The sequence below is a fragment of the Erpetoichthys calabaricus genome, chromosome 11 (assembly GCF_900747795.2).
Source record: "Erpetoichthys calabaricus chromosome 11, fErpCal1.3, whole genome shotgun sequence".
Taxonomy (NCBI): domain Eukaryota; kingdom Metazoa; phylum Chordata; class Cladistia; order Polypteriformes; family Polypteridae; genus Erpetoichthys; species Erpetoichthys calabaricus.
The window spans coordinates 86,599,319-86,622,233 of NC_041404.2; the positions used below are offsets into that span (position 1 = coordinate 86,599,319).

The following is a 22,915-nucleotide window of genomic DNA, read 5'->3' on the forward strand; positions in this document are numbered from 1 at the left end:
CGTAACTTTTAGCGACATTTATCTAACTATATTTATTTTTCTAGCATCAGAATGTAGTTTGAGTTAATTTGTTATGGTTTCAATAGATGTATTTTTCATATTTTCGATTCTTGTTTTCTTTTTGTTACGTCGCGCCCCCTCCCCCTAGGGGGACAGCCCCACAGTTTGGGAATCACTGTGTAGGGGATGATTTGTAAAACACTCTGCTTCACTTCAAGTTAAAGTAGATTTGCTTGGTTATTCAGCTGTCCATCGGTGTTCCATTTTTGTTATAAATTGTACTTAGTCTCTCTTTATTTACTAAACGTTTTATATGTTGAATAGAAAACAGTTATCTTGTTCAGGTTTTAACTTAAAACAGCATTTTCATCATCAGGCTATGAGCGCTTTGATACTCAGGGTGCTTTGTATAATACAAAGTTTTAGAAATTCTCTTACTGCTTGGTAATAGCCTTCCATTTTATCGCAGTTATAAGCCCCTGAAAAATAAGAATGGCTGTAGTACGTTATATAAGCCTATACACTACAGGGCTGATCAGGCTTATTTTGGACATGTTAGGCAAATCAGGAAGGAAAATGTTTTAGTGAATAGTTACATAATATCTATTACCAGTAACGGCGTACTGCACGATAACGTGCAGTGAATACAATTGACTTGAGCATTCATATTATTTCTCCTCTTTCTCTGGACGTGTAGCATTCATTTAGTCAGAGGATGAGAGGCTTGCTGCTTCCTGAGCAGCTCTTTTTTTTCTTCTCCACCCTAGAGGCCCCCTGCTTCTCACGCATGCGCAGCACGGCCGCCCTGCTGCGCGGTGCCGAGAGTTGATTCAACAATAAAAAGAGTAATAAAATCATCACCCTGAATGCGCCTCAAACAAAGGATGTTTTTTTTTCACAAACAGATGGGGGAAAAAGCCGTTTTCAAGGCTAGATGTCCTATGTAACTTGGACTACCTAAAAGAAAGAATAAACCTCACAGTTTTAGTAAACTTGTAATCCTTGTGCTAACACATATCTTCTTCTATAATAAGCTAACGTAGCTGTTCGTTTGTCTGTTCAGGATTTTACATCACCTGCAGCTCGCAAACCTATTGATTTGAAATTTGTTACACATATACTACGTGACGGCTACTATCCGCTTTCGGGTGATGATTTTATTACTCTTTTTTATTTATTTAAAAACTCTGCGATAGAAAATTACCGTTAAAAACCTTTTTAAATCAGAAGGGAGGGTTTTCTCGGACCCCTATTAAACGCGTCCATTCCTTTCATTACTAGTTTAATAGGATCACGGGTATAAATATGAATACACTCGCAAGCAAACTTTTTAAAATTTAAAGACTTAAATAAAAACAGACAGCCTGATCTCAGAGCCCCCATGTATTAAGATATAAATTCTTGGGTCCGTGTTCAGGGTTCAGTCAATCTGTCTCCAGCCGGCTGTCCAAATGAGAATTTTTATAAAGCATAAATGTTTCGTTATCAGACTTTTAAAACAGGCGGCTCCGTACAAAAAATAACCGAGCACATAGTTCTGAATACTGACGTCTTATGTCCGAGCTATTACACACACCCGGCCTGCTCTTTTAAACCAGGCCTGAATATTCTCAGAGGAGAGAACCTGTTTGAATTTCAGACGCCGAGACAAAACTTAACTGATTGTAAAGCCCGTTTCGGTAAGAGAACAAAAAACTAATATTGCTTCAGTCCTATGAACATTAATCGTCGTACACGTAGATAGAGAGATAGAAATATAAAATGCTACAATTTATATACACACGAGCGCGCTCACGCTCCTACACATGCGCTGTGTGTAAATTAACATGCTGATAATTCCTGCACACTGTAAACAAATATTTTTAAAATGGAATTACCGGAGAATCAACTTGGAAAATATTAAGTATAAAATATAAGGATTCATCCCTCCGTTTTAAAACATGCTCGTTTAACACTTATAATAATCCTGAACGGTTCTTACCGTTATATTGACTGTCGGTGCTCTGTGCAGATGGCCGGACACCGAAAAGTCCTGTATTTTTAAAAAAAGGTCCTTCGTTATGCATAGATTTATTTTAGCAAATGTGTGGCCTCACTTTAAGTGTGTTTCAAACTGAACCTTATGTTAAAGTAATTATGTGTGAACACCTTTTGTGTCGGTATAAGGATTGATCAGTCCTAATAGCTACACCCCCACCCCCCTTAGCTTCAGGATGTCAGAGCTGATGACCGTGAACATCCGTGTATTGTTCGGGTTGAAAAGTCAACTTTGTAAGCATTCGAAATCTTTTAATATCACAAGGTGAGACCATTTTTACACTGCCCCCGAACGATCTGAGCCTTGCTGAGGTGCTTAAGACAATTTCACTTGGCAGGGATTTTTCAAATATATAACTCCTGGGGGTAAAATGTATACGTCTCAAACGTTATTTAAAAGGATCCTGTTGCCTATTATTTTACAGATCTTATATCGATCTCGTTATCATTAAAAACTTTTACATTTCGTGGGGTTTAGCTCCTGATACGCATGCGCTGAGAACGCAGCGCCTGAGGCTCGTAGCCTTGGGGGTAGGGTCTAAACCAGGGGTGTGCAAAGTCATTCCTGGAGGGCCGCAGTGGCTGCAGGTTTTTGTTCCAACCCAATTGCTTAATAAGAAGCACTTACTGCTCTAGAAACCCTTCTGCTTCATTTTAGTTATCTCCCTCGTTAAGATTTTGAACCCTTATTGCTTATTTAAGTCTTAAACAGCTGCATTCTTGGTTTGTAATTGCTCCTTATTAGCAATAAGATGCAAATGACAAAAGAAACCAGCAGTTATCCATTTTGCTTGTTACCCTTTACGCCTGTGTGTATTTATCAGGCACTATTTGGTTTAATTAAATACTTGGAAGGAAAGAGAAGAGAAAAAAGTGAAGGATTGAGAATTACCCATCTGTTTTACACTTCAAAATATTTGGATGGTATCTTTAGAATGGAAAAAAAAATCTAGGATTTGAGAATGACTTGATATAGCAGAGTTAAAGCACTAACAAGCCATGAAATGTAATTATCGGCAAGGATTGTTTTCTAATTAAACAACTGGGTTGGAACAAAAACCCGCGGCCACTGCGGCCCTCCAGGAATGACTTTGCACACCCCTGGTCTAAACCACTCTGCTCGAAGGACGCATCCTGTGGGTCTGTCAGTTTCCTGGGGCTGTGCGGTCAGAAAGTTTGCCTGCTCTGCGTGCACGCGCAGCGGTCTGCTCCAACAGTAGACGGAGAGAACCGGGCAGTTTGTGTTTATAAACTACAGGCAGCCTGCTCCGAGACAGACAGCCGGACAGCACCCTGCGGGGTGAAGTAAAGGCTTTTTCAGCTTAGAGACGGTCTGTGAGGTGAAGAAATCATTTACTTAGATAAAGGAATAGATATTTTAAATCATAGAGTTTCTTGCCCAAAGCACTAGAGACAGGAATGGACCCAAGAGGCTTGGATGGTAGGGGCCCTTCCTTAACATGTTGGGGTGCGTGTGCGTGTGTGTGTGTGTGGAGGCGATCTCTCCTCGGGCTACAGGCAGAGGCCTCCTGCTCCGAGACAGAGAGCCGGACAGCACCCGGCTGGGGTGAAGTAATGGCTTTTTCAGCTTAGAGAGCGTCTGTGAGTTGAAGAAAATCATTTTGACTTAAATAAAAGGTTAGATATTTTAAATAATAAAGTTTCTTACCCAAAGCACTAGAATCAGGAATGGCTATAAGGCAGAATGGACAGGCTGAAACATGTGTGTGTTTGTCTCTCCTCGGGGAGAAATGATCAAGGACTGGCCTGGGGCTGGACTCAGAGTCAAAATGACTATGATGGCCATCCGTTATGTGTGTGTGTGTGTGTGTGTGGGCGGTCTTTTCCTCTAGGGGTGGGGAATCGGAAGGGGGCGTCCTCAGGGTTAACCGAGTGTGGGCAGGAAACTCTAAGTAAGAAGACCTGCGACCACCAAGAGGTGCAGATGGCAGGGTCTGCTACAGACTTGCCTGAACTTGTCCTCGGGAGAGGTGGGGGCGGGTTCAAGGAGGGGGCACCCATCCATCAAATAAAGTCTTGGCCATTTCCCGGGGTAAAAACAGGATGGGAGGGTTCAAGGAAGGGACAGATGTTTCCTGGGGTAAAAACAGGATGGGAGGGTTCAAGGAAGGACCGGACTTCCGGCCGGGAAAACCGGAAGGGGGCGGGAGTTTATGACGTCAAACCCAAAAGGGGCGGGGCTTAACTCATCAATCATTTTTTGACAGAAGCCGCATTCATTATACTACTGCCGTCCTTACATCTGGCAGCCGAGCACCACCCTTCTTCGCCATGAATGTCCAGTAACTGAAAATGTTTAGGAGCTGCTGCGGATGATGTTGATTAGAAAATGGTCCGCTTGAAAAGTCCCGCCACATCCTTCTCTTCCGGTTTTATTGGTACAGTGCATACAAACCACAAAGTACAAATCCCACAAGCCCACCCACATCAGTGCAAACCTGTTTAAAGACGCCAACCCCAATTTACAAACAGAAATCGGTGCACCCAGTATTGTCATTCACATTTAACAAACACTCAACAGGACATACTTACATAGAAACAAAAACCCCCTATGTGGCTCCACTGCAACTCCATTGGGCCCTTGAGCATGCCCTTAACCTGCAATTGTTTCAGCCTGGGTATGACATTAATCTGCCGCTACACAACTACAGGGATGTGCGGATGTGACAGATTCTCCAGGTGTCTGCATGTACTGTATGTTCTCTCCAGGTCCTCCTCTGATTTCCTGCCATATTTCAGTGTCATGCAGATTGGACTGTTTGACGACTCCAAGTTGGCTCAGTCTGAGTGAGCACCTCCTGTAGTGAATTGGCATCCCACCCACTGCTGTTTCCTGTCCTCGGCCTGATGCTGATGTAACTGTTGGTTGTGACTGCAGGGTTGTTCTTTTGCAAGGCTTTACTTTTAACATGCTGACCTAACAGACATCAGAATGAAAAGGTAAATGGTGTTATCATTCCCATGTCTCCATAAAGTGTAATCATGGCTATTGACCCTTTATGTATGCTTGTTGCATCTTGTTAATGATGGCCATTTTTCAATTGGATTTAATCAAATTTCACATGGTGGAAGGCAGGTGGGTTTATTTATTTGCACTAAAACCTTTCAGATTCTATTTACACCACTGCTGCCAGCACCGGCCCCAGCACTCTGCTGATCATTAATGGCTTTAGAAGATGGCAGAATGTTTTACCAGACTTAAGAAATGCAAATCATTCAGCAGGCCTCAAAGTGGGGCATATCAAGTCCTGAGCAGAAAGTGACAAATGCATCACCCAAAAAAGTGCAATGCGGAGCCTCATCTCAAACCAAATGTTGAGTTATTAATCCTTTTGTAATTATATAGTATCACATAAACTGTCCATGAGTGAGATCACAGTCCCAGACACAGCCAGATGTGCACATCACTTTCCCAGTCCAAAGTGACTTCTCTTTTTCTGTTTCTTCACAAAGTTTCTATTCAAATAGATGTTTGAATTCTTGGCAGTGGTGCTTTGCTCGGATATCCTTTTTGGTTTGTTTTGTGAATGGATCCACAACAAGTCAGGTTGGCTTTTTGATGATCTGTGTATTTTTTTTTTTATAAAACTATGAATGCGAAAGCTCACGGAGATAAAAGAAAAGATACAATAAAATGAAAACACCTAATAGGGGATGTGGGAAAAAGATAGCAGGAAGACCATACATTGGATTTGGAAACTTGGGTTAATCCATCCATCCATTTTCCAACCCGCTGAATCCGAACACAGGGTCACGGGGGTCCGCTGGAGCCAATCCCAGCCAACACAGGGCACAAGGCAGGAACCAATCCCGGGCAGGGTGCCAACCCACCGCAGGACACACACAAACACACCCACACACCAAGCACACACTAGGGCCAATTTAGAATCACCAATCCACCTAACCTGCATGTCTTTGGACTGTGGGAGGAAACCGGAGCGCCCGGAGGAAACCCACGCAGACACGGGGAGAACATGCAAACTCCACGCAGGGAGGACCCGGGAAGCGAACCCAGGTCCCCAGGTCTCCCAACTGCGAGGCAGCAGCGCTACCCACTGCGCCACCGTGCCGCCCTCAACTTGGGTTAAGAAGAGCACAATTTATTGAAAGCAAAAATGCACATTTTGTCAACATCAGTGGTGTTTTTTGAGGTGGTGGAGCTGTGTAGTAAGGTCAGGGCTGAGTGAGAGTTGGCGTCACTAGGAGGCGCTCTGCTCGCAGTGTTCAAAAACACTATCTGCTTGGCCAAGGCCAGACGCCTTCTTTAGCTCAGGTGGATAAGAAACTGCCTCTGAGAGCCATTGTAATGCAGACATTGTACCAAAGTGCACACCAGATGATGTGAGCTGATTAGGGACATCCATCCATCCATCCATCCATTATTTATTTATCATATGCAAGTGTGTGGTTCATGAGTTGTACAGTCTGTCAAACTGCTCGGTTCATGTCTGGCCTGCTTGAAACACTTTGCATGTTTTCAAATCAGTTATTCATGAATTGTAGATGTTTTAAACAATTTGTCCATTGTAATCATTAATGCATTTTTATAAATCATTTATTCATTAGTTGTAAATGTTTTTGTAGTACCCAATCTAAAGTTGAAACTCTGGGCTGCAACATGATGTAATAGATATTTGTCCCTAATCAGCTAGACATTAGTGAATGCAGTGTCAACATGAGTAATGTGCTAACAAACGGTAAAAAATGCCTTACTAACCATTTGCTAAATCATTTTTAAATGTTTAAAAGTACATTACCTAATGTATGAATTATCATTTAATAACATTTATAACTATTTGAATGAACATGAACTCATGATCTGTTAAACATTACATAATGCTTGTTAATGCTTTATTAGTGAAAGTTATTATAAAGTGCTAGCAAAAAATATTTATACAAGTGGAACCTTGGATTGCAAGTAACTTGGTTTACGAGTGTTTTGCAAGACAAGCTAAAATTTTTAATAAATTTTGACTTGATAAACGAGCAATGTCTTGCAATACGAGTAGTACGTATACGATTTGTCTGCCGAGCGTCACGTGATCACAACTGAGCTGATGGTTCTTCTCTCTCTCGCTGAGGGATTGTGGGTAATCATCTCCCATTCCCGGGCTCAGTCAGCATGTCTCACTCATATAGTCAACATCCGTACGAGCGTATACTGTTTAGTTTACTATAGCATTGTGACCACGTGTGTGTGTGTGTGTTGTAACGTGTGAGTCTCTGTCTTGCACCCCAAAACACGAAGCTGAGTCTCAGTACTTTAGCGACACCAGCTTTATTCAGCTTGAAACAGCAACAGTGCGGTTATTTATTGTAGCAGGATCTGCCACTCTCCTATACACAGACACAGCAGTCAGGCAGGGTCATGCCAAGGTTAGTGGCCAAGTAATAATGTGCCCTGCGCATTTATAATGTTCCTTGTTTCTTGTATCACCCATCGACGGCAGGCGCTTATAGCATGTCCGCGATCTTTTCGGATTTGCTTTTATGGCGAACTGCTACAGCACTGGGAGAATGCGGTTGCTTCGGGACGCTCTTCCACATGTTGTCCCGTTGGGTGGAATCCCACAAGAGTTTAGAAACTCACTCACACCAGCCATGATTCTTTTCAAAGGTAAAGTGCAGGTTAATTTATGTATTTTTACTTTATATTTTGTATTAATCATTTTTATATGAATAGTTTTGGGTTGTGGAACAAATCATCTGAGTTTCCATTAATTCTTATGGGGAAATTCGCTTTGATATACGAATGCTTTGGATTGCAAGCACGTTTCCAGAACGGATTATGCTCGCAAACCGAGGTTCCACCATGTGTGTGTTTATATACTGTATATATACATATATATATATATATATACAGTATATATATATATATATATATACAGTGGTGTGAAAAACTATTTGCCCCCTTCCTGATTTCTTATTCTTTTGCATGTTTGTCACACAAAATGTTTCTGATTATCAAACACATTTAACCATTAGTCAAATATAACACAAGTAAACACAAAATGCAGTTTTTAAATGATGGTTTTTATTATTTAGGGAGAAAAAAAATCCAAACCTACATGGCCCTGTGTGAAAAAGTAATTGCCCCCTTGTTAAAAAAATAACCTAACTGTGGTGTATCACACCTGAGTTCAATTTCCGTAGCCACCCCCAGGCCTGATTACTGCCACACCTGTTTCAATCAAGAAATCACTTAAATAGGAGCTGCCTGATACAGAGAAGTAGACCAAAAGCACCTCAAAAGCTAGACATCATGCCAAGATCCAAAGAAATTCAGGAACAAATGAGAACAGAAGTAATTGAGATCTATCAGTCTGGTAAAGGTTATAAAGCCATTTCTAAAGCTTTGGGACTCCAGCGAACCACAGTGAGAGCCATTATCCACAAATGGCAAAAACATGGAACAGTGGTGAACCTTCCCAGGAGTGGCCGGCCGACCAAAATTACCCCAAGAGCGCAGAGACGACTCATCCGAGAGGTCACAAAAGACCCCAGGACAACGTCTAAAGAACTGCAGGCCTCACTTGCCTCAATTAAGGTCAGTGTTCACGACTCCACCATAAGAAAGAGACTGGGCAAAAACGGCCTGCATGGCAGATTTCCAAGACGCAAACCACTGTTAAGCAAAAAGAACATTAGGGCTCGTCTCAATTTTGCTAAGAAACATCTCAATGATTGCCAAGACTTTTGGGAAAATACCTTGTGGACTGATGAGTCAAAAGTTGAACTTTTTGGAAGGCAAATGTCCCGTTTCATCTGGCAAAAAAGGAACACAGCATTTCAGAAAAAGAACATCATACCAACAGTAAAATATGGTGGTGGTAGTGTGATGGTCTGGGGTTGTTTTGCTGCTTCAGGACCTGGAAGGCTTGCTGTGATAGATGGAACCATGAATTCTACTGTCTACCAAAAAATCCTGAAGGAGAATGTCCGGCCATCTGTTCGTCAACTCAAGCTGAAGCGATCTTGGGTGCTGCAACAGGACAATGACCCAAAACACACCAGCAAATCCACCTCTGAATGGCTGAAGAAAAACAAAATGAAGACTTTGGAGTGGCCTAGTCAAAGTCCTGACCTGAATCCAATTGAGATGCTATGGCATGACCTTAAAAAGGCGGTTCATGCTAGAAAACCCTCAAATAAAGCTGAATTACAACAATTTTGCAAAGATGAGTGGGCCAAAATTCCTCCAGAGCGCTGTAAAAGACTCATTGCAAGTTATCGCAAACGCTTGATTGCAGTTATTGCTGCTAAGGGTGGCCCAACCAGTTATTAGGTTCAGGGGGCAATTACTTTTTCACACAGGGCCATGTAGGTTTGGATTTTCTTTCTCCCTAAATAATAAAAACCATCATTTAAAAACTGCATTTTGTGTTTACTTGTGTTATATTTGACTAATGGTTAAATGTGTTTGATGATCAGAAACATTTTATGTGACAAACATGCAAAAGAATAAGAAATCAGGAAGGGGGCAAATAGTTTTTCACACCACTGTATATATATATGTGTGTGTATATATACAGTATATATATATATATATATATATATATATATATATATTGTGGTATATGGCTGGCCGTTCTTCCTGGCCAATACCCCCACACTGCCAGATGGAGACCTCCCGGCAACATGGAGGGCCCCGAATTCCAGCAGGGCATCATGGACCTTGGGAGTTTTTCTTCACACCCCTGCTGGATACCATGGGGGCCGCCAGGGGACGCTACAGAGGGGCCCAGGAACTTGTACTTTTCATATAGCCTGGAAGGACTTCCCAATCACGGGAATGGAAGAGATGATATACTTCCGGGCTGAAGAAAAAGAGGAGTTTTCACCTGACCCAGAAGTGCTGGGGAATCACATGGACTGGGGGGATCAGAAGCACTTCCGGGTCATGGACTATAAAAGGACTTGGGAGGAAGGGTGACTGAGCTGCTGGGAGTGGAGGATAGTGTATTGGATTATTGATTATTGAGAACTGTATTGTTTATTGAGTATTGTGGGGTGAAGGGTGCTTTGTGTACTATTATTATAATAAAGTCAATATTTTGGACTTTTATCTGGTTTCTGACGTATGGTCTGAGGGTTCAAGGGGACGACAGTGCCCCCTGTCACAATATATTTATATATATATATATGTGTTAAATGCACCAAGCAGTTATATGGGAATAATATTTTGGTTTTTTTTTAACCAAACTTAGTTTTCTAATTTCTATATTGTTCCCAAAACACAGAACTTGGGAAATAACAGTTCACTTAATTAGCCCAGGAGTCCAATTAACAACAGAATCTGGTTGGAACAAAAACCTGCTGCCACAGGGGGTCCCCAGGGCCGAGTTTGGGAAGCACTGGCTTTGAAGATTTTAAAGATCTGGATTAGGTCCCCACTCAGTCTCCTCTGCTCAAGACTAAACAGGTTTAATTCTCTGAGTCTGTCACAGGGTACAGCATGTCCTTAAGTCTCGAGATGCACTTAGCAGCAGCTTCAACTGCACACAGTACTCCTGAAGCAATCTTACTAGTGCATTATATAGTCTACTCAATTTATATTCAACAGTTTTAACAATATAACAACATACTAGTGAAGGGTTAATGAAGTGCAGTACCATTTGGTCCCTTTAAAGGTAGTCACAGGAATTTGAAAAAAAGAATGAAAAGAGATCAGTATCATCAAGACATTATGCTGCATCCTAACTTTTACTGACTGCTGAGGAGAACCATGTTAAATTTGAAAAAAACTTCATGGAAGCCTACGAGGGCTTTTACACTCCCCTCTCAGATCTATCCTATGTCAACGTCCAGGATGCATACCTGACTATAAACTGCCCACTTGACCCTCCAGTAGTTCAGTAACAAGACAATCGGAAGAACTGCACGCGTCTGCATGTGAATACATGATCAGTTGATCCAACTCACTACCACACATAGGCAAATCCTACTGTGCGTCCTGGTGTGGAGAGATGTTAAAAGGTGTACCAGACTGATGTTACTTGATTATGTTGACGTCTTTCATTCTTTTACTCCGTGCCATCTCCTCACTACTCCATCAAGGCGTCTCCCCAACCAGGATACAGAAACACTGGGAACATAACGTGAATGATCTTTGAACAGGACACCAGTCCAGTTAACCAAACACACGTGAGTTTAGTGGTGTGGAAGGGAAAATGTGCCAACACCACGATTCAATGACTGGGCATGGGATTTGAACCCAACAAGAACATATTTGATTTCACATATTTTTAAGTACTACAGTATATTAAAATGTTATTTAGTGTGAAGATAAATGTTTGCAATTGTCTATATACTCTTGCCATCCTTTTCAGTAACCTGTGTGAAAAATAAACACAGACAAGCCACAGAAAAGAGTTTGGGGAATTGCCTGTATAATATTTGGTGGGCCGAGTAATCAAAAAAGACTGTTCACTGGACAAAAATGAAATATACATTTGACATTGAAGAAATTTTCACATGGGTCTTTAACTTTTTTAAGAAGAAGTGCTTTTGAAGGAAGCGATGTCATCAGATGACTGATGCTGGGAAGGAAGAGCTGCTTTCTGTATTTAAGTGTTTTTTGTAATTATTTCTTACACTTCCAGTTTGAAGCACTATGTTTTGCTGAAAGTATTCATTTCCACACATGGCCATTATTTGCTTGTAATTAACACTCACATTTGCACCTGAAAACTTGTGGTTGTCCTGGTCCATCCTCGGTTATGAACTACTAGAAGTCCCACAATGCAGTTGTGCCAGGCCCGTGGGCATCACATCATCTCTGATAGGGAATGTTTCTCTGGTGACACCGAAGGGTGAAGCTCTGCACCGCAGGTCTGCAACGTCACTTCAAAGCAGGAGGTTGTGTGTGGGCATGGGAGCCAAGAGATGGACGCTTTACACATTTGAGCTCAAAGCCTATTATGAAATTCAAAAAGATCCACTCGAAAGTAAGCAGGCAAATAGCTGCAAAGGCTCAAGTCAACACACATCACTAACATGATGTGAGACATGTTTGGTTTGTATTGTGGCCACTAGTGGGCATCACAGACCACCCCCAGACCCGCCCACCCAAAGGCACAATTACTCAGATTTCAGCATGGGTTCAAACAGATGTTTATATTTAAAGAAAAAACCTCCCACACTGTTTGTTTTCCACAATATCCATACAGTCGCAATTCCTCTTTTCCTTCTCTATGCCTCCTGATTCCGACTCCCTGGGCTGTGTGGGACGCTCGCTTTTCAACGTAACCAGGAGTACATCTGGTGTTCAGTCACTAACTCCAAGAAGCACTTTAAGGTGAGGCAGTACCTCTCTAAGACAGGGGACTCACTCCCAATAGCTCCTGTGGAACCCGGCAGGGCAGCTCTGCGGGACCACAACTCCCTTGCTGCACCGTGGGTCTCCAAATGGGAACTCACCAGGAGGTATGCTGTCCCAGTGTACGAGAAATCTACAAGAGTACAGGAGGCAGTCTCCTCCCAGTGCCCTTCACTCGCTCTAGTCTACCACCCAGGAAAAGGAATGCTAACACATTCCAGTAGGGCCATTCCCCACAGCGTTTATCTGCTACAATGGCCTCCCACCTGGGTAAACGAATCCCAACCATCCCTGCTGGGACCTCAGTCTTGCTGACTGAATTCCAGGTAAGTGAATGAGGTCCGCATTCTCCAGAATGCCTGTCCATTCTCAACAGCATCCAGAATCTTGGTGTTGCGCTCTCTGGTTATCCAAGCATCACAACTTATGGCTGGCCCATGGTAGCAACCATGCGAAAAAATGTCCATGTCCATGCGACCAGGAGGACACTTAAAACAGCAACAGTGAGGTGCAAGAAGTGTTAGTGCTTTTATTTTCAACAGTCAAACCAAGTGTAAACAGTGTAGTCGGTAAGGCAATAATCCATAAAATCCGAGTTCTTTGTGGATTAGTGGCAGCAATAAATAGTCCATTGAAACACACCATAAAACTACAGGACCCGTTATCGGGTCCTGATCCTGTCAGCTCACCCCATCGGGTTGCAGTCACAAGAGACATCAGCAGCTATGGTCCCTCCCTTTGGCTCTCGTCGGAGTCTACCAAGAACCTCTGAGCTTCACACCCTCCGTGAAACTAAATTAAAGATAAAGATTCTATAGATAATAACTAAGGGAAGGAAAAATATGAGCATAACACCTGAGAGAAAAATAAAAAAAATCTGAGAAAAAGCCAGTGCACAAGACACGAAAAAAAAACGTGTCACAGGTAAGAGAGCCAGGTCTGTAATTGTCGGCGGGAGATTTCCTTTTAGACCTGTGGAGGTTCATCTCTTTAGCCTTAGTCTGGTCAAGGTTGGTTTTTGTTACCATCTCATTTTTCTTTTGTCGGGGCAATGACTTCAGTTATTGTGCTTGTGATGCCATCGAAGTGACACTATAAATATGCATTGGTTTTTCTTTGTGTTATCCCTCGGTGGATCCTTTGCATCGCTTTCTCCTTCGTGCAGGTACCTTATCTACCAAGTAGTTTATTAGCACTAGGATTCATTTTCGCTTTCGACTAACATTTCACCCTTTGATTCTCGGTTGACTTGATCTTCTGGTTTTGCCCCTTTGTTATCCACAACTTCATCTGTCTAAGAAAGTCATCACCTGGGGCCTCTCGTGTAACACCGTGCATATAGAATTCACAGTAAAACATGCCGTATGGACAAAAACAAAAAAATCTGTGTATGCACAAAAAAATTCAGATGTATAAAACTGTGCGTAAGAAAAGTTCTATGCACTCACCCTTTATAAATCCCAATCAACGTGAATTTTAATGCACATGTGACATCTGTTGGAATGGCAAATGCAATGCATTTTATTACTACATGCAATACAAAATACATTCCAATAGATGGTGCACTGTAAACGTTAACACTAAGGTCTACGTTGATTACTTAGATTTCAACCCATCTTCGCACAAGGGTATCACTGACTGAATGATAAAGATGTGCAGTAACAGACTCTTGAACCCACTACTTCAATGTTCTTCTTTGGAGAAGTGAAAAAATTGCTTAAAAGGGCACGTAACTTACAAGATATAATATAAATTATTTAGGGAAAAAAGGTAGTGCTGAAATAATAGAAAATAAGTTTAGAGACACAAAATTTCAGTTGTGTAGCCTTTATCAGGCTTGATACAGAATAAGGGAAAACTGGAACAAAACTGTCCAAGAGATGAGAGTGGGTACAAATAGAAACCATCAGAGGCAATGAAGGGAGAGCTTCAGAGGTTAGTCGCTCATTTGGTCTTGAAGAAATTAACATATTATCCAAGCCAGTGAATGAGCTTAGCTACTTGTATTTTATTTGAAAGGCTTCCTCTTCTTCACGGTGACAGAGTCCTTCACTAACTCCATGTGAATTCTTTGTGTTACATTTAAATGGCAAAGGTCTCAATTAAAGGGGTTTGCAATTTGCTAATCATGGAGATTCCTAGTAAATATCCAGTGTGTGAAGTGCCAATCATTAGACAGATGTGCGACAAAAATGCTGCAATAAATGTACGTTAGCACGAGCGACAATTTTCTGCAATAAAATAACGTTTTATACATCTTGTCCTAAATTTGTTGCCGATATGAATAGCAGCACTACGCCGATTGCCAATGGCTTCTTGCTCTTTCCATCGCTCTTTTAGAGGGACAGCTCACTGTGGTCTCAAAGGGAAGTTTTATTTTGTATGTGGCTTTCTTAGGTGTGCCGTCTTTACCAGCTCCCCTGCAAATGGGTGGAGTGGCGGCTTTGAGGCTAAGGAGCTGCGCTGGTATCCCGAAGGTTGCCGGTTCGAATCCCCGTCACTGCCAAAAAAAGGCCACTGCTCTGCTGGGCCCTTGAGCAAGGCCCTTAACCTGTAATTGCTCCAGGGGCACTGTACAATGGCTGACACTGCGCTCTGACCCCAAGGGGTATGCGAAAACTACCAAATTCCTAATACAAGAAATTGTATAAGGCGAAATGAAGAACAACAACAAAAAAAAAAAATGGCACTCAAGCTGCTCATCTGAATGAGAAGATTTGAAATATCAGTACTGATGATTCCTCCCCAAGCTTGTCAGCGCCATTACAATAGCAATCATAAGAGCAAGAATTCATCGGCACTCAGAGTTGACGAGTGCTAGTACAATGCTACAATATATTATAAGCCACAACTGATTATTCATAATTATGTGACAAGGAATTTTTGCTGCATGACAATGCAAGAGATTTCACGTTTCCATTAGTGTTTGGGGAGTAATTGGCACTGATGAGGCAAACAGCATCATAACATTAAAATGGTACTAAGAGTATGTAATAAAATGTATTATTTCCAGTTTACATTTGCTGTCACAAGTATGCCTCAGAAACATGGAAGGCACATTGTCTTAAATTGAAATCTTTGCTGCTTTCATGTTACAACCCGGTCTCGTTTACCTCCATTATGAAGGCAAAGTGCAGGCTAGTCTTTTTTTTTTTTAATTTATAAAGAATGCTTCACTTTTGCATGCAATTTCACTACAAATCAAAATGTACTACGATTGTTAAGAAATAACTTGATCTTGAAAAATACCAAACTTAAATTATCCTTCAAATAACTCAAGTTTCCAGTCTTCCAGTTTGAGTTCTTGTGACAACTTTTCCAAATCAGGTTTTAACTCCCGCTCCTTCTGTCCCCATCATTCAGAGAGGCAGGCCATCTTGCAATTGTCACTTTGGATGAATCAAGTGGTGTCCAAGGAGGTATCCATGTGTTGGGGGTCTCGGACAGTAATGCTAATTTGGCCTCTTGACCTGAGAGTAGCAGACATGTCTGGGGAGATGACAGCTGAGCACGCTGATGCAGTGACCAGAGTCCTTGCAGTATCATGGCTTGGTTCTTTCATCCTCAGTTAGATGCCCGACAGATGATGCAGCCATTCTCAGAACTGATAGAGAATTTTCTGATGGCAGGTTCTACTGCAACAGGAGTGTAGTGACCCAAATGGCCTGATAAGCCAGTAGCTTCCTGACGTTCCTGAAGACCCAACAGTGCAGTTTCATGCTAGAGTTGTCGGCGCTGCCGATGTGGTGTTGTGCGTCCTTTTCAGTGGTTGACTTTTTGGATTGGCACGATACAGAAATATTGGATTAAACCTCTGGGGGGCTGGAGTCAGAAGCAATTCTGGATGGGATACAAGGCGACTGCAGGGCACCCCCACACTCACACTCACACTCGCTCTACCAACCTGGATTCACCAAACAATCTAACGTACATCTTTGGTGTGAGACAAGAAAGGCACACAGACGCATGTGGAACAAGCAAACTCCACAGAGACTACCACACAGGATTCAAAATGAGGATACTGGATTTGTGAGGTGCCAGACATAACCGTGTGATGCCTGGTATGTTAAAAAAGATTTAGATATTTAAAACTTCTTAAATCTACTATTGTTAAATGAAATGGGTCTCTGCAGTGATGCAATTTTTCCATCTGGACAATTGGAGTTAGGTTTTTATTTGCAAATTTTAAGGAGAGTAAATTTGTTTTTTTTTTTTCTTCTTCTAGTAAAAACAGAAATGTTATTTCAAGAAGGATAATCTTGAAATAAAGCAAATGCACTTTTCCAAACCATTCTCCAATGTTTAATATTTTAACAGAAAAAGAATTAAGTACAAAGAAAAAAAAGAATGAAAATACACAGGGATTCAAATTCATATCTGCAAAAAAATGACGCAGCAGGACCAAAGATACGCATTTTTGTGGGATAGTGGTGTCCTCAGTTGAAGTCCTGCTGGATTTTTTCCCCAGCTCTACAAGTGTTACAGTGACCATTCAGCCATCCTTTAGTCTGTCATCGCTTTCTGTAGCTGTACCTGTCGCTCTCTGTCCCACAATGTGACGGTAGGGTCTGAAGCATGGGGAAGGGGGCCGGCAGCTGCCATCTGACTGCACCTCTGATCCTGTGTGCCACTTACCTGTAAAGAGTGAGACAGGAGGAAGACATTAGTTTCTTTTTTAGTAACTGTGTGGAACACCTAGTCGTACCGTTATTTTATTACTTTATATCTTGTCACTTAACATCTCCGCATATTCTCTGCGCTGTCTGCTGTAAGCGTTTTAAGATATGCTCCCACCACTTTTTGGTAGAGTCCCCTTTATAAAAATCAAACAACAACACTACTCCTCATAAAGCGCTATTATTAATGTTAAAAAACTGTATTACTTCAGATAGCACAAACAACAAGTTCTGCCTTTCAGCTATTTGCACTCCTTCCCATAGGTCACCACAAGCTCGAGGATTATCACCATGGAAAACCCAAATGGGCCATTCACAATATAAAGTTTGCCAGAAGACTTGAGGTGGACGGTTCTGAACAGGAGTTTTGGGAGTATGGTGTGTGTGTGTGTGTTCAGGGTGTGCAAGAAACCAAAGTACCAAGTGGGGGGCTTAAAGAGGTAGAGTTTGTACAAACCTCAGACTGTGACTACACCTGGGATCTGAACATTGCTAATAACTAGGCCATGCTACAATAAAAAGGCCAGAATACACATTAAGGCCAGGCCAGCCTATCAGCCACATTGTTGATATTTCATTTTCAAGCTGCCAACATGCACAGGAATGTTCATATTCATAATGTATACTTATATTGATTATAACTCCTATGAGGGGCACTGTGGCTAGCACTGGTGTCTCAGAGATCCAGAAGGCCGGTTTTGAATGCTCTTTCCTGTGTTTTTCTTCCATATTCCAAAGACATGAATGGTTGGTTAACTGGCAACTCTAAACTGCATGAGTGCACACCCAAGTTCAAACCTGGCATATGCACAGTTCTACACAAGTTACCGTTTATAAATCAGAATGACCTTGTAAATATGCATACATGAACGCGTCTCCAACACTTCCCTGAAACATCCAGCACTGTTCCAATTTAGGTCCAGAAAATCTTTCAATTTGATTTGCGTGCTCCCTAACTACAGTAAATAATCTCTCAGGATATAAACATAATAATGCTGCAACGTTAGTGCTGGCTTGTAGTGGGCTGTTGATAGCAATCAGAAAAACACTCAAAACTCTTTTGGAAGGTAAAATGTAGAGAAAAGCCAAGCAAAATGACACCTTTTATTGGCTAACTAAAAAGATTACAATATGCAAGCTTTCGAGGCAACTCAGGCCCCTTCTTCAGGCAAGATGTAATTTTAGGATGTAATTAGGCTTACATCTTGCTTGAAGAAGGGGCCTGAGTTGCCTCGAAAGCTTGCATATTGTAATCTTTTTAGTTAGCCAATAAAAGGTGTCATTTTGCTTGGCTTTTCTCTACATTCATAATGGCTAACACGGTACAACACCCTAGTACTACGGAAGGTAAAATGGGATACAATTAACCACTAGATACTCCGATATCAGGAGAAGAGGTGATCTTAGCATCGTCTGTACCACATGATATTCACTATACAACATATGTTACCACTTTTCACTTTAATTGACAATTCATTCTGATCTATGCAGGAATGATAAAAGAATTCCAGCTGTCAGTTGTCTTGGTGTCAGGTTTACATAAATGTGTTTCGCTATAAATTAGTTTGCTTCTACACTCCTCCTGTGCTTTCAAGTTATTAGTTTAATACCTCCCTACTGGAAAATATAGAGTTTAGTTTTGCAGAGAATTATGTTTATTTGTATTTCAACGCAAGCACAGTTAATGACACTTACATACAAGGTAAACACACAAGCACTTTGTTGCAATCCAATTAATTGTTGTTTTTTGTTTTCCTCACATCACCTTGTGCTGAGACTACACTAATGAGAGCAATGACTGAAGTGAAAACAACCTGTGCAGAGACAGAATGGTCATTTAAAGGAGAAGTTTGATGTTGTTCAGGTCAATTTTTTTTTTCCACAATCATTGTATATATCAATTTGCCACATAATATAATGGAAGTGAAGGGTAACGGAGGGTCAATATAAAGCCTTAAAATTCACAGAATATGTTCACTTGGAAAAGTTTCTGATTTAAGAAATTGTGCCTTCCATGTTTCTGAGACATGCTTATGTCAACAAAAGTAAAGATTCTTCGAGATTCTTGGTCCTTCTTGAGGTAACGATACACTTCTTGCTCATTTGTTTGCTTGCAGTGGCTGTCGTGAGTGGGAGTTTTACAACCCTAAGTCCAACCCAGCCCATTCAACTAGCCTACAGAGCAAGACGCATGCGGAGTGGGAGTGTAGTGAAAAGAACACACACGAGTTTCATTGTACTTTGTATACATAACAATAAGTGACAACTGAATATATGAATGGACTAATCTTCCTAGTGGTTGCCTGGAGTTGATGCAGGTTCTGCAGTAGGAATAATGAGAAATATGAGGAATATGATATCATTATTGGATGTTTAGAGTCATGGCCAACATTTTTGAGAATGACACAAATATTAATTTTCACAAAGTTTGCCGCCTCAGTTTTTATGATGGCAAATTGCATATACTCCAGAATGTTATGAAGAGTGATCAGATGAATTGCAATTAATTGCAAAGTCCCTCTTTGCCATGAAAATGAACGTAACCCAAAAAAAAACATTTTTCTTCTGTTACCTGCAAGGAAACACAGGCAAGGATATTGCTGCTAGTAAGATTGCACCTAAATGAACCGTTTTTCAGATCATCAAGAACTTCATGGAGAGAGGTTCAATTGTTGTGAAGAAGGTTTCAGGGTGCTCAAGAAAGTCCAGCAAGCGCCAGGACCATCTCCTAAAGTTGATTCAGCTGCGGGATCGGGGCTCCACCAGTGCAAAGCTTGCTCAGGAACGGCAGAAAGGTGTGAGTGCATCTGCACACACAGTGAGGTGAAGACTTGTGGAGGATGGTGTGTGTCAAGAAGGGCAGTAAAGAAGCCACTTCTCTCAAAGAAAAACATCAGGGACAGACTGACATTCTGCAAAAGGTACAGGGATTGGAGTGCTGAGGTAAACTAATTTTCTCTGAAGAATACCCTTTCCGATTGTTTGGGCATGTGGATAAAAGATTGCCCAGAGAAGAAAAGTTAAGCACTACCATCAGTAAAGCATCCTGAGACGATTCATGTGTGGGGTTGCTTCTCAGCCAAGGGAGTGGGCTCACTCACAATTTTGCCTAAGAACACAGCCATGAACAAAGAATGGTACCAAAACATCATCCAAGAGCAACTAATCCGAACCATCCAAGAACAGTTTGGTGACGAACAATACCTTTTCCAGCATGATGGAGCACCATGCCATAAGGCAAAAATGATATCTAAGTGTCACAAGGAACAAAACATCAAAATTTTGGGCCCATGGCCAGAAAACTCCCCAGATCTTAATCACATTGAGAACTTGTGGTCAATCCTTAAGAGGCGGGTGGACAAACAAAAACCCACAAATTCTGACAAACTCCAAACATTAATTATGCAAGAATGGGCTGCCATCAGTCAGGATTTGGCCCAGAAGTTGATTGACAGCAGGCCAGGGCGAACTGCAGAGATCTTGAAAAAGAAGGGCCAAAAGTACAAATATTGCCTCTTTGAATAAACAATGTAATGGTCAATAAAAACCTTTGACCCTTATGAAATGCTTGTAATTATACTTCAGTATACCATAGAAACATCTGACAAAAAGACCTAAAAACAATGAAGCAGCAAACTTTGTGAAAACCAATACTTCTCAAAACTTTTGGCCACGACTGTACATTACTTTTATGATGCTCACTCAAACATTTTCGTTAAGGGTTTTTCATCAGTTGTATGTTCAAGCATCTTTTTTTGCCATACCTTTGGTGGTGTTGGTGTGAAAGAGACTGCTGTAAAACTCCATATTTAAGGACATCACCAATTGCAGTATTTGGTAATGTTACAAAGGTGATTTAAAGGCAATTCATTTAAAGATAAAAACTGCTAAAAATCTCATTTCTCAGCATCAAAGTATAAAGCTACTACTGCCATTATACAGTGTGGATTTGAATAAATGTCTACTAAAGAAAAAGTAAAAATTATTAATTACTTTGACTCACTCAAAAGCACCATCCCGTTCTCTCTTATAACATTATGAAACACAGCATCTCCATCAGCTATAAAAAAAAAACTCTTGCTTCATTCTGTTCAGTTACAATTTGGCTCTGTTGGTAATTTGCAGTGTTTTTCCTTTTCCTTTTTTCTGTCCTCCCTGTGTCCTTTTTAAATTCAAAAAGTGCTTAACACTGATCATTTATTGGTATTGCGAACTTAATGATGATATGCCGGTGGACAATAGAGTTGTTTTTGTGTAAAAACACAAGGCTATGCTGATAACAACAGAATGTAAAGAGTTTACTTTCAGTTTTGCCATGTCCATCATATGTGGCAATAAACCTAAGTGCATGTATGGCCAAGTGCATGACGTTCCCACTGTCTGCCTGCCCAAATCTCTCTTTGCAGATTACGCCAAATATAACATCACAATACTTAATAATAAGCAAAACAGTGGATTTTCCTTTAGAATACATTTCATCATGTGTGTGACTTTGCAATAGTGAGACTTATTAAAAAGAGGAATTTGGGAGTTTTTTTGAAGTGGGTGTAGAAATAAAGAAAGGAAGACTGCCCCTTAAGTATTTGACAACCCTGCAAACCCTGGTTTTGGCAACATATTTCTCAAAAAATTGCCAAGTTTAAAATAAACAGTAAAAAAGTGTCTTTTGTAAGTACAACATATCTACACATAATCCAAGGTGAGATAAAAAGACGGACTATAAAATAAATGCTGTAATCCAGTAACATAATGAAATTGTTATGCCAGAGTGGTTGCTACCTTTAATGACACGCAGCTTTAGTCATTGCTCTTATTTAAATTTGCCGAGTGCTGAAGAAATCATCTTGAGCAGCATACTGACTAACTGTAGTCCCTGTGTCAGCATTTGCTGACAAAAAAAGGAGTAATGCATGCACCCAAAGAAGCCAAATGCTAACCATGTCTTATTTTGAGTTTTTAAAACTTTTCTTCGCAAACTTCAAATCTCATTTTCTAAGCAGTTTGCCACCTTTTCTCTTTTTCTTGTGCAGGGCAGCCAGTTGCCACCAGCCCCATTTCTCTGCATGATTACAGTCTCAGCTTATGCACTGGCGCTGTTCTGCATGTTGCGTTCATTTGCATGCCCTGTTACTCCATGCAATCACAGCCGAGGCAATTAAACTGAAATGTCAACCCTAGATAAATCTTCTGCTAAATTTCAGCTTTTTACCTAAACTGGAAATAGTGTTTTATCAGTGTTTTTGTCAATGAGTGAGACAGTCAGTCAAGTTGGTTTTATATATATATATATATATATATATATATATATATATATACAGATATATAGATATACAGATATATATATACAGATATATAGATATACAGATATACAGTGGGTACGGAAAGTATTCAGACCCCCTTCAATTTTTCACTTTGTCATATTGCAGCCATTTGCTAAAATCATTTAAATTAATTTTTTCCCTCATTAATGTACACACAGCACCCCATACTGACAGATAAAAAAAATAATTTTTGAAATTGTTGCAGATTTATTATAAAAGAAAAACTGAAATATCACATGGTCCTAAGTATTCAGACCCTTTGCTCAGTATTTAGTAGAAGCACCCTTTTGAGCTAATACAGCCATGAGTCTTCTTGGGAAAGATGCAACAAGTTTTTCACACCTGGATTTGGGGATCCTCTGCCATTCCTCCTTGCAGATCCTCTCCAGTTCTGTCAGGTTGGATGGTAAACGTTGGTGGACAGCCATTTTTAGGTCTCTCCAGAGATGCTCAATCAGGTTTAAGTCAGGGCTCTGGCTGGGCCATTCAAGAACAATCACAGAGTTGTTGTGAAGCCACTCCTTCGTTATTTTAGCTGTATG

At 41.0% G+C, this 22,915-nt stretch overlaps 1 protein-coding gene across 2 annotated transcripts in view; it reads right to left on the reverse strand.

Annotated features, from left to right (window-relative positions):
• Positions 1 to 16,655: 16,655 nt before the first annotated feature.
• Positions 16,656 to 22,915, reverse strand: part of LOC114661336 (serine/threonine-protein phosphatase 6 regulatory subunit 1-like) — a 150,134-nt gene continuing 143,874 nt past the window's right edge. For both annotated transcript variants that reach the window (XM_051933870.1, XM_051933871.1), the window contains one exon: positions 16,656 to 17,011. In XM_051933870.1, coding sequence (XP_051789830.1) covers positions 17,008 to 17,011 — 4 coding nt within the window. In that variant the 3' untranslated portion in view covers positions 16,656 to 17,007. The remainder of the gene's footprint in view (positions 17,012 to 22,915) is intronic.